At 41.4% G+C, this 11,828-nt stretch overlaps 1 protein-coding gene across 14 annotated transcripts in view; it reads left to right on the top strand.

The window, feature by feature from the left end:
* The first annotated feature begins 901 nt into the window (after positions 1 to 901).
* Positions 902 to 11,828, top strand: part of CEP350 (centrosomal protein 350) — a 58,128-nt gene continuing 47,201 nt past the window's right edge. For 11 of the 14 annotated variants that reach the window (XM_017815810.1, XM_017815807.1, XM_017815803.1 and 8 more), the window contains exons 1-7: positions 902 to 1,007; positions 2,628 to 2,671; positions 3,618 to 3,732; positions 4,363 to 4,495; positions 5,462 to 6,078; positions 6,615 to 6,725; positions 9,130 to 9,243. In XM_017815810.1, coding sequence (XP_017671299.1) covers positions 935 to 1,007; positions 2,628 to 2,671; positions 3,618 to 3,732; positions 4,363 to 4,495; positions 5,462 to 6,078; positions 6,615 to 6,725; positions 9,130 to 9,243 — 1,207 coding nt within the window. In that variant the 5' untranslated portion in view covers positions 902 to 934. Of the gene's footprint in view, positions 1,008 to 2,212; positions 2,270 to 2,627; positions 2,672 to 3,617; positions 3,733 to 4,362; positions 4,496 to 5,461; positions 6,079 to 6,614; positions 6,726 to 9,129; positions 9,244 to 11,828 lie in introns of those variants that run through there. The other 3 variants (XM_017815815.1, XM_017815804.1, XM_017815813.1) reach the window with 2 other exon arrangements.

Raw genomic sequence — 11,828 nt, 5'->3', positions numbered from 1 at the left:
ATCAGAAGAATGATCTTTATATTTGAATGCCCTTTTGTGTGGCACACTGTGTAGAGAGGTGAGAGCAAAAGAAGTTTTCAGAAATTAAGAAAGTAAGAAGAAATACATCTGGGAGTGAATGAGAGAAGAGAGAGGAAAATGTGGCTTTATGACTCTGTCAGAGGTCTAGAACTTCCTGTTGGAATTCTGTGACCACCTAATTTTTTTCTTTCCATACCAGAAGTGTTGTCACTGTGTTATGAGGACAGCTCAGTAAGCACATGTTGGGATTTCTTTTGTTTTGTTTTTTCTTTTTTCCATTATAAAAACCCTCTGGTGATAGTGGCTGGGAGTTCACACTTTTTTAGATTCACTGGGAGTCCTGCCTTTGAAGTTCACAGGAGCACAACGGCAGCTCCAGTCCTGTCTCTTTTCCTGGCTCTGGTGTCCTTCCAGACAGTTCTGCTCTGCCTGTCCCCTTAACAGAGACAGGTGACACATTCATCTGTCACTGGTGGAGTTGGGTATTTTCACCAGACATTTGTGAGTTCGAGCCATGTAGTGGTGCCTCTGTGAGCCCTGTGTGTGCAGAGTTCCAGTGTGAACATCTTCAGACTTTTTGGGATACTTCTTACTGTGATCTAAATTGCCTTGACCTCTGGGTCTCCTTTTATCACGTTCACGGTTCTTTGTAACAAATAAGAAGAAACCCAAACCCTTCTTTATCCACGGAATTACATGGTTTCTGCAGAACTGCAAGAAGCTTTAACCACGGGTGTGATTTGGTACTGATTGTCTGACCTTGTTCATGTTGTGAGCTTGAAATCATCAAATGAGGTGGACATTTATCATAGTGTTCAAGGTTATACTCTCTTTAGCCAAAGACAGATTTGTTCTTACTTTATACCTCTTCGGTTCTTACCTGACTTCTTTTTTTTGTAGATAAATTGGCACGATGTGGAGCAACACATCAAATGAGGTGCCTCTACAAAATCTGAGGCATAACCAAAGCAAGGATTCTACCAGAGGTATGGGTTTTCTCTGTTCTATTGCCTTGTTTTGGGAGATGTTTTGTCATGAGTTGTTTGAACTGTGGGGAGTTGTTGCAGAAAGCTTTCTCCTGCCTCACTTTGGAAGCGGAGCCCATGTGTTACACAGTTCCCTTTTCGCAGATGACAGTTTTGTACTCTGATCTGTGGAGTATTTGCTGATCTGCATTAGCAATTGCCAGCCTGGAATATGGTTGCCAAGATGGCACAGAGACAGGGATTTTTTGAGTGCTGTGGAGGAGGAGCAGTGCAGGAACAGAAACTGGAACTGCTGGCTCTTGAAAGGAGTGAGGAAGAGGCTGTGTCACAGTCGCTCCCAACTCTCGCTCATTTCCAAGGTGGTGAAGACACTTGAATCGCATCAGTACATCACCACTAAGATAACTTTTACAGCAGTTTTGTCTCCCTGAACTGGAGAAATCCAGTTAGCTTTTTGCTGTCGTGATTACTCTGTAATTTAGGAAAGGAGGGGCCAAAAAAACCCTACAGTACATCCCTGAGAGGAAGAAAGGTCTGGTCTGTGGAGCAGCTGAGTCGCGTGTTAGATCCGTGGTTTGGGATCAGTCATATGATCTCCAGCGTGACAAAACTGGGCTCCAGAAGGGATTTTGAAAGTAGAGAAAGATTATTTTTTTATCTGTAAGGGGACATTATTGCTGATTATTTCCTGTCATATAATCAGTTTCTTTTAAAGTTACCTACCTTGTGAAAATGAAGTGTTCTGTGGACACAAAGCACCATCTCTCGAAGTCAAAGAAAGTTGGTTTTGCACTACTTCCCTAACTCTCTTCCTTCCTGTTATTGCATCTTACCTTAAATGCAATTGGCAGCTTTTTTACTATATGGAAAAGATTGTTTTTCTAACACTCCAGTACTGCTACTCTCCATGGTTCTGACATGTTGTGTTTTATAAACAATTAGATTATCTAAGAAAACCATTATAATTCAAAAGAAGAGGGGAGCTAAGGAAGTAAATATTTATAGAGGAAAACACTACTGCATCCTTCTGAGCTGGATTGCTCATAGAGCACGTGCTGTCTGTTTAGATTAAAAGGCTGACGTTGATTATTGCCTCCTGCTTGTTCACAAACGTTGTTTCTGTTTTGTTTGTAGGGTGCACAGCTCAAAAAGTTTGCTATTCAAAATTCTTCTGTTCAAAGCTTGGTTTTTGAGTAGAGTCTTTCAGTGACCATGTATTCATGCTTAGTTTACTGAAGAGGAAAATGGAAGGGGAAAAAAAGGTAGCTAAACTATAGTGTAATGGAAACATGTAATATATTTATGTTGGGGTAGATAACTAGCTTTATCTTCTAAACATCTAAGCATCTTCTGTTACATGTTCTGGATTTGATTTCAAGTGTAATCCTGCATTCAGCCTAACTTAGTGAACTCATTAAATATTACATTAAATACTTTATTGCTCTGTTAAGGTGAGCCTTGACTGATAACAGCCTTTCACAGAAGATATTTACAGGCTGGAACTGGGTCACGAAAATAACTTGATTAGGGAACCCATGGAAATTGTTTTGAAGCAACATTTTATGTCATCGTTTCCCATGTACTAATGAGAAATTACTTTCTTTGTTTCTGCCCTGTAAGATCAAACTGCAGCATGGGCTTCTTTTTCTCAGACTAAGGCTGCTGTAAGTACTGATTTTTTTTTCTTTGTTTTTTTTTCCCTTACTCATTTTCCAATCAGTTAATGGCTACAAAAGCTTTACCAAAGTATTATTTTGCTCAGTGATTGTCTCTTAAACAAGTTGAAAATGGGAGAAGCACTTGGAGTACATGAATGTTGAACATCTTGGGAAAAGTTTTTTCTGCACACAGTAGAAGAAATTTTTGCCACAGCAAGCTTGGTCTTGAGTATCGTAGTACATGTTAAACCTGGGGTGTAATATTACCTTTTGATTTAAGAAAGTGGTGACTTCTCACGTTTCTGAGAACTTGAAAAAATAGCTCTCCCATCTCTGACTCAAACCAGTCAGAAACTGGGACACCACTGGTGTATTTAATGATTTTCTATCTTTGAGCATTGCAAGTGCTGTCTTTCTGTTGGAATTTAACTTAGGTGCTTAGGGTGTCATAGTAGTTTCTGAAACCTGGCTTCAGTTGAGCCAAACAGTTTGATTTTCCAGGGAATTCAGCTCTTTCCCATAGCCTTGTCCCTCACTTTTCTTAACAGCTGAGCATCAGTGTGGGGTTCTACATGTGGAATCTTGTATCATGCTCCATTTTGAAGGGAGTATTACAGAATTTTTTCCAAATGGAATTAATATTTTATTCAGGGCAAGCATTAAGTCTCTGAATGGCGTGTTATTATTAATTTTTTCACAACAGCCTACTTATGGGAACAAAACTATGCATAAAACCTAATTTAGATAATCTTATTAAACAAAACATAACAGTAATTTCTGGCCATAATACAATACAGTTTTGTAACATCAGCCTCGTGAAGTTGCTTTTGCCTGCAGTTTTATTCTTCATGAAAAAGGAAAAATGTGTCATGTCGGGGTGGGGGGGGTGGGAGAAAAATGTAGCTTAAAAATGGAAAACAATATTCTTATTTGCACTGTCTTCAAACTTTAGCTACGGCATATAGAGAACAAATTGGAAATAGCCCCCACCGGCACGGCTGTGTTCGATTCAGTCATGGATGCCAAGAAGCCCTCTGCCAGTGGCAGCAGGAAAGCCAGCAGGAAGGGTATGTATTATTGAGGACACAAGGTGTAAGGCAGCGTAGAGCCACTGCATTCTGGGAAATCTGATTTCTCCTCCCTGCCCCCAAGTTGTCTCCTGCCAGTGATCTTTATTCATGAGGCACTAATTGACCAGGAGAAACCGATGTTTCCTTCCCTTGGGTTAGGGAGGAGAGTGTTCTACCCTAGCCACTTGGTTGAAAGGGGGTGGCAGGACTTTCCCCACCCTGTGAGTGAGCAGTGCTTATCCCATTCCGAGAACAAGTTTGCTATATTTGGTGCTTCCTTTATTTCATTTAAGGACAGCCTTTGCTTTTGAAGAAATAAGCCCTCCTTTTATATACTAAGAGTATTCTGGTGTGCCACTGGAGAACAGACAGATCGACCTCTAGTGGCAACACAGTCAACTTTACAGATTTAATTACTTACAGTGAATCTTTAAGCATTATCTCTCTTTAAATATGATCATTATTTCAAGCACTTACTGCCTTGCTCCTAGTTTTTGAAATCAGCTTGTTGAAAAAGAGAGGGAGTACTTTCAGCACTGCTCAAACCCAAGAAAAACTGTGTTAATTGTTCAGCTTTCTCTTTCTGGAGACATGGGTCCATAAAGGATTCTTTGGTTTCTGCTTCAGCTTCCCGGTCTTCCAGCCACAATAAATCAAGCAAGGAGAAGTCCTCACGCAGCCCCCTTCGAGCGACCACCCTGGAAAGCAACGTGAAAAAATGCAGCCGTGTGGAATTTCGTGAACCGTTGGCTTCATACAGGTTGGTGCTGGGACAGCTGGCTGTTAAAGGAAAACATGCTGAGATTAGGTTTAATCTGACAGTGGTGCTTTTAACAACTCCTCAAAAGTTGGTTTGCTTCCTCCCATCACCCAGCCACCTGAAGCAGCATGTGGGGTTGGACTTTTTAGTAAATATTACAAGTGTGGTTTTTGTTCAGTGAATACGAGTTTAATGTCAAATGTGTTGAAATGGGGCCAGATCATCAAGTTGGTGTGGCTGCGGCCTTTGTGACCTGATGGGTTTGATAGGTGTTTAATGTCAGTAATAAAGACCAAAAAGAGTATTTCCTCATGCTTTTTCAACTTTGTTTCATTAATTCTTCAGCACATGTTCCCAAATGTGTTACCGCAAGACAGTGTAGAGCAAGAAAATCTAGTACTGAAGATGCATTAGACTTTTGTGTGTGTGAGCAACCCAAATAAGAACAGTTTCTCATAGACAAAACATCGCACAGAACAGGCCATATAATGTGATTTTTGTCCTGACATCTAAATTTCGATCCTTTTTTCCCCTACTTATGTCACTGTGAGGTGGTTCTCCTTCCTTGTTGCACATGAGGCTGATTTGGGTCAATTTTGTTAATTGAGCAGCTCATATATTAATTATGCTTCTCTTTTAAGTTCTACACCTTTTATTTAAAGCTTTTTTTAAAAAATTGAAGGGTGACAATACTGCTTGCTGATTTTCTATTCTTCAACTTTATATATAGTCCTGTTCAGACAGAGAGTGCAGCAAATGAAATTTTGAACAGAAGTCTCTTTCAGTTTCGTCAGACTTGCACTATTTAATGTGAAGTGAGCAGACTTTAAAAGAACTTGCCTTTAAGTGGAGACAAGGTAGAGGAAGTCATTCATTTAGTTGATGAAGGTGCTGATTGCTGGGTTGGAAGGTCCTACAGTTGTGTTTCTGATGGTGACTTTTTTTTTTCCCCTTCTGTTGCATCAGGGATATATATAGTTCTCTGTCTTATCACAGTTCTAGCCAACTTGAGGCCAAGCAACTGCCCTCTGGCTTGGACTTGAGCGAAGCAGAGGGGAAGGCTGAGCTCCCAGGCCGCCTGACACACGAGCGGGAGGAGCGGGATCGGCACAGCAGAGACTTTGAAAGCCCCTGTTCTTCTGCTGCAGACGAGACTGTTGTTAGGTATTTGAATGACCGGCCGACAATTGATGCCTTGCAGAATAATGAGGCCTTTCTTAGGGTTGCAGCATCTCCAAGGTTGGAAGAGGAAAAAACCAGTGGCTCCAGAGGAGATGAGAGTAGCACTAAAGCTTCTCAGAGTAACACGTCCCAGGACAGTGAACTGAAAGTGTCTTCCCCTTCTGCCGCGAGTATTTGTAGTGCTCACAGGCTGGAAATCCTGAAACAGCGGCAGCACGATGCCAAGTTGGAGAAGCTGAAGGAGCGGATCCGAAAGCAGTGGGAGAATTCTGAAGAGCCCAGTGGCAGAGGGCAGCACTTGGGATGTGCTGAGCAACCTGTGGTGATCAGTAACGTGGAGAACACGGTGACTCCCAAAGTCAGGAAGGTGACAGCTGTGCCTGCTGCTCCATCATACAGAGGTACGGAGGTGCAGATCCCCTCCCTGTGGGTTTTACGGGGTGAGGAGTGGAGTTCAATTCACTGAGCAACATGTCAAAGCATGGACCTGTCTCTCAGCTGTGTTTGGGCAATGGGAGGGTGAATAACGTGGTTTGATCACAGATATGGACAAGAAAGAAAAAAAAAATTCTTGCCAATTTACAGAAGTGTTGATTCCTTTGTAATTCTTCCTGTCTCTTCTTACAATTACTATAAAAAGAAGCTCACTGTTTTGGTGTTTTGGGTTTATTTCAATAACTTTTTTATGGTCTCAGAGCTTGGTAACATTGTTTTGACTGAAAAAGCCTTTCATATTGCTAATAATCTTTTTGTCAGCCAATCTGCTGTTTTCCAACTGTGAGCGAGTGGCAGACCGGTATATTGCTTCCTTCTAATTTAGCATTAGAAATTCAAGTAGTTCCTTTCTTACTTGGCAGATTCCCACCCCTTCCATCCCGAAAAAGCTGTATTTACATTTTATGCAGTTACTTTAAACTCTTGAATTGTTCACTTTCAGGTTTCAATCCCGCTGAAACAAAGATTCGCACTCCAGATGGAAAGATCTGGCACGCGGACGAGTTTCGTATTAGTCGGGAGTTGTACAGAGATATAGCACGCCAGTTAAAAGGTGAGCCACAGACAGGACTGATTGAGCCACACAGCCTTCTCTGAGAGGCAGAGAAATGTATTTTGTGCAACTCTTAAGTCATGGAAACAAAAAGTGGAAGCAGTGGGTGTTAAATGTATTGTACTTCTCTCCACAGGAAGAGTAACTTACTGAACACTAAAACAACCCCATTCTCTCATTCAAATACTTTTAGTAGAAAACCAGTATTAGAAAGAATCAAATGATGGCTTTCCTTTGAAACAGGAAAAATAAAAGTCACCATCCAAATGACTTTTGTTTAAATTTGTAATTTCTTTACACGTGTTTGCATGAATGAATGCAATTTCATGTTTAAAAGGACAAACCCCACTTTTGGTTTCTGTTTTAAAATGTACTACTCCAAGACACAATCTTTATGAATTTTTCACTCTGGAAAGCTGCACTACCATTGGCAGCTCTTCTCTCTGGGTGAGCTGGAGTAGGATGCCCAAGTGTGCTTTTTTATTTGCTAGGCTGGTTTCAGTGGAGTGCTGTAAGATTAAATTACTTCTGACTGACTGAGTTGGGGGAGGAGAAAGAGATCAAGTGAATAAAAAGGAAGGGAATGGAAAATGAAATCCCCAGAGAACTTCTCCTTTTGCAGCTGAAGAGTTTACTTATTAAGAATAACCTTTCTCTGGTCAAAACATTTAAGACTGGAGGAAAATGCATTGAGATTTAAACCTGTAGGTGTCCGTGTATATTGATAGTGTAGTGGCTGGTACTTGTGCAGCATGATAAGTTAGTGAGGACTTTTCCTGGAATCACTCATAAAAAAAGTTCAGGAAGAAGAGATGCTCCTTTTCGGTAAAATTGTTTTGCAAATACTCTGTTCAGCATCAGTCTGTGAAATTAATGCCAAATTTCCACAGACTTTTAATCTACACTAGAATTTATTTTTTTAGTTTTGACAAGCATAATATAAATGGTTATGAGTTGTTTATAGAAATTCAGGTTTTTTAAAAGGCTTCATTGAAGAGGTCCAGTTAAAAAGGCATTTGGATCATGTGTCTAGTGCCAGCAAAAGGAAGGATCTGTGTGTCTGTTGATCCACACTCCTGTCCTGATCCCATGCATAGAACAGCTGTTGTGGAACGTGTCTCCTTTCTGACCTGAAAAGATTATCCTCAATAGCTGATTTCTGGTAATCAAATGCTGGTGATGCACATAGTATACACTGTAAATGTATTTTTAGGTTGTTGGATTATCTGTCCACGTGTTACTTCTGTATTAAAGTTACAGCATGTGGTGTTTTGAGTGTGCTACAGAACTGCTCTGTGCTCTGTAGTGCTAAAATAAGCTATAAGGTCTCTGATATCTACAGCAGCATTGTTCTTTACAGCAAAAACATTTGATTTTTACATGTAAGCATAGACTATACAGCATGTCTTCATCTTTGTTCAGCAGTTAGGCTAAAGGATATTGTATGGACTCCAAGCTTCCAGTAATTTTGTCTTAAAGATGTTCAGGATTTGCCATACTAGAACAAAATTGCTATAATGTGAACAGAGTGGGAAGCAGCCTGCAGTTTCCTGGTATCAGAAAGGAACTGTTTGTTGCTGGAAGAGGTGAGAAGACAAGGTGGACTTCTGCAAATGCAGTCATTGAGGCCTTTGGTACTCTGTGCATCGATTCTGTCCTCCCTGTGCTTGTTGCCAGCCTCAGAGATGGCTGGAAAATTTGTAAGGAAATGGTATTAAGGGTGAGAAATACTCCTAAAATTCTATTCCCACATCTTTTAATATAACCTGTCGTTCTGCCTCTGATACTTCCAATGGGCGTCCATCAGAGAGTGGATTCAGCTGAAATGAGGGGCTGTAAAAGTTAGAATTGGCATCTAAGTAAATCTTCAGAGCTGTCCATATAGAGGGTTGCACTCTGGTTGTTTCAGGTTGTCTGATCACATTCTTTAGGGAAGAGGAACAAGAAAACAGTGGTAATAGTGGCCCCAGAGTTCCTTATATGCTGAATGTGCTGTTGTGTTAATGTGTAAGGAGCAGCCCATGTGTTTCAGGAGTGAAGGAACTACATGTTCTTGTGGGACATTAGTGCTGTAAAATGTAGTATCTGTAGCAGAAGAGAACCAACAATTGTTCATGTGAAACTGTCAGTGTTTCTTTTAAAATGGAAAATGAACTTTAAAAATCTGTTGCTGTGGCTTTGCTGTGTTCCAGTGTGTAGGTAAGCAGCCTTTGGTTGAAAGTTCCTGTGCTGTGAGCGTTTTAAAGTGCTGGACTAGAAGTAATTGATCTAGGGATATAATTTGGGATAGTCAGTGAATTCTGCTGGGTTCCTCTGAGTTCTGGTTTTTCAAATGTTGAAGCAAGCTTGTTACTCTGTCTTCTTCCCTGTGGGATATCACTTAACAGCTTTTGTTTGTTTTTAGAGGATTCAACAGCAAAAGGAAAACCCGGTGAGAGAAACAGAGAGAAAAAAGCGACCAGGCCAGTGCGGAAAGTGCAAAAACTGACACGGTTGTCAAGTCCAGAGTCCAAACAAGGTGACTGTTTCTACTGTAGAGGGAAGACTGTCACATGTCCTTCAGATATAAGTTTTGTCTCAAGAAAGAAAGATGAAAGCACGATGCTTTAAAAGTCTTCTCAGATGTGCAACAGTGCTGTTGCAGTGAGTTTGTGTACTGTGCTGCATTGGGGGTTTGTATGTTTTTGTTGGTGGTGGATGCGTGTACTTTTTTTGTAGTTTATTTTAATTTTCTGCCTTTCCACTTATTGTGTGCACATTGTGGAAACTGCTGAGTGGTGTGTGTTCCTTGGGGAGCTATCCTTGGGTATCTGTCAGGCCAACGCAGACAAAAAGCAGCAATAGGTCTGTTCTGGATCCTGTTTCTGCTTTGCTTGTGTTGAAGCTGGTTAGAGCCTGACCTACAGCTCAGTCAGCAATGCTGAGAGATGATATTAAAGTCAGTGCCAGTGGGCCTTGCTGAGTTGCCCCCCTGTGAGGTGAGGAGGGGCTGCAGTGAAAGCTGTTCTCTTGTATGATTTCTCAGTGGGGAAGCAGAGAACAGGATGTTCTCCTGGCTCTTCTCTGGCTGTTGTTCTTCCACGTCCCATTTCAAGTTGTTGCCGTCCTGCACCTTCAGTTCTGGCTTGACCCATTCCTGGCTTTCTCAGTTGATGAAAGAATGTAAAAATACATTCCCTGACAAGTCTTCCAAATCTTGATATTTATAAAGGAATGCTTATTTCTTTTACCAGCTAAGAACTCTTTTTTTCCACTATTGTCTGACAATTCCACTGACTATTAAATAAAATTAAAATATTTAGAGCAGATGATATGAGCAGGTTACTGTGGAGCAGTGCCTTATAGTAGAAAATAAAATAAACCACGTGTGAAATTCTGTCAGTGCTTCTTAGTTTTCCAGTAATGTTAATCTTTGATGTTGGTAGCAAAAGAATTAGGAAGACTTCCACATCTGCTTCATATTTGGTTATCATTTTCGTACGAAGTAAGTAGTTATGGCTGCAATCACACACAGAGCAATTTCTTTAAATATATAACAACTTAGGCAGCTCTTAAGGTTTTATATTTCTCCCTGTGTACAATGACCCATGATTGGTAAACACTTTGAAGAAAAAAAACCTGCTTTAAAAATCGTTACAAAGGGTTTTTTAGAGAGTGAACATGTGCTTCTGCATGCTGTAAATCCTGAAGCTGCTTGTGAATATTTTGAGCTAATGAATGCTAATACTTTTAAGTGATAAGCATAGATTTGCTCCTTCATATGCTGATCAATTCCTACTTAAGGAATTATACTCAGCTATCTTACATATTTGTGACAGTTCCAAGTGAGGGAGGAGCAAAGCGCACAGGACACCCCAAGAATAACACCATGTGCCTGAGAGCATTCTCCAAACGCTTCTTGAGCTCTGTCAGGTGTGTTGCTGTGACCATTGCCCTGGGGAGCCTGTTCCAGTGCCCAACCACCCACTGGGGGAAGAACCTTTTCCTAACATCCAACCTTAACCTCCCCTGACACAGGGAATGTCCCCTGACATTCCCTTGGGTCCTGTCGCTGGTTGCAAAAGCGAAGAGATCGGTTCTCCAGCCCAGCTGTATATCCAGGGTTGCCCTGCCCCAGGTGAGGGACAGTTAACTTGCCAGTTAACATCTGGCAGGTTGAAGCTCTCCATAAATACAAGGACTGTTGATTTAGACGTGTCCCTGAGTTCCTTAAAGGATAATTTATGGGTGTTGTCTTCCTGGTCTGTAGCAGACTCCCACGCCAACATTCCTGTATTTGTTTGTTCCTTAATCCTTACCCAGAGGCTCCCAACCAAGCCATTGCCAACTGCAAGCTCCAGCCCCTCCATTACATGCAAAGCCACCTGCTGGTGTAACGGATTAAACGTGTTGAAAATGGTGGCCTGGAATTCCTGGCAGATAAGAACCAGCTCTAAGTAGCACATCCCTGCTGGTCCATCCTCCTCCAGTCGTTGCCGTAAGGAGCTGCTTGCCACAGCCAGGGCTATAAATAGCCCCAGCTCATGTTCCGCCCCGTTAGCGTGTTTTGGTTAAACAGCTGACAAAAATGGAAGATGACACTCAACTCTGGCTTTTTAAATGCACTCAGAAGCAACTGAGAACAGCGAGTTCTGCAGGAGAACCCCTGTGGTCGATACCTCTGTTTCAAAGAGGGCTTGTAGCGACATGTTTCAAGTGACAGCTTTATAAAATACTTGGATAATTTACAACGCAAGCAAGGAGTGCTGTTAGCAAAGGGATGAAGAGTGGGCTGCAGGCTTCTGGGTTAAAATAACAACAAGAGAAGAAAGGGGGTTGGGAACTGAGGACTGGGATTGCCAAAACAATTGTTCAGCTGTCCTGGATTTCACTTGACATTGTTGGTATCACGTCTTCAAAGTGCTGGTGTGCCCAGTACAGTCCCTTTTTTGTTTGGCTGTGGTGATCTCATGCTGCAGTGACTGGGTTTCTTTAGACAGAGCTCTTGAAGGTAGAACCTGAAATGGAATTGCTAAAAATCAACTGCAAATTGTGTATTCAAGTTAGGTACTTTTCTAGCAATAAAGTACTGATAAATGGTCTGAATTAGGTTGTTGGTCATTT

The sequence above is a fragment of the Lepidothrix coronata genome, unplaced genomic scaffold, assembly GCF_001604755.1.
Source record: "Lepidothrix coronata isolate B3197 unplaced genomic scaffold, Lepidothrix_coronata-1.0 Scaffold52, whole genome shotgun sequence".
Taxonomy (NCBI): domain Eukaryota; kingdom Metazoa; phylum Chordata; class Aves; order Passeriformes; family Pipridae; genus Lepidothrix; species Lepidothrix coronata.
This window is presented reverse-complemented; position numbering and strand designations above follow the sequence as displayed.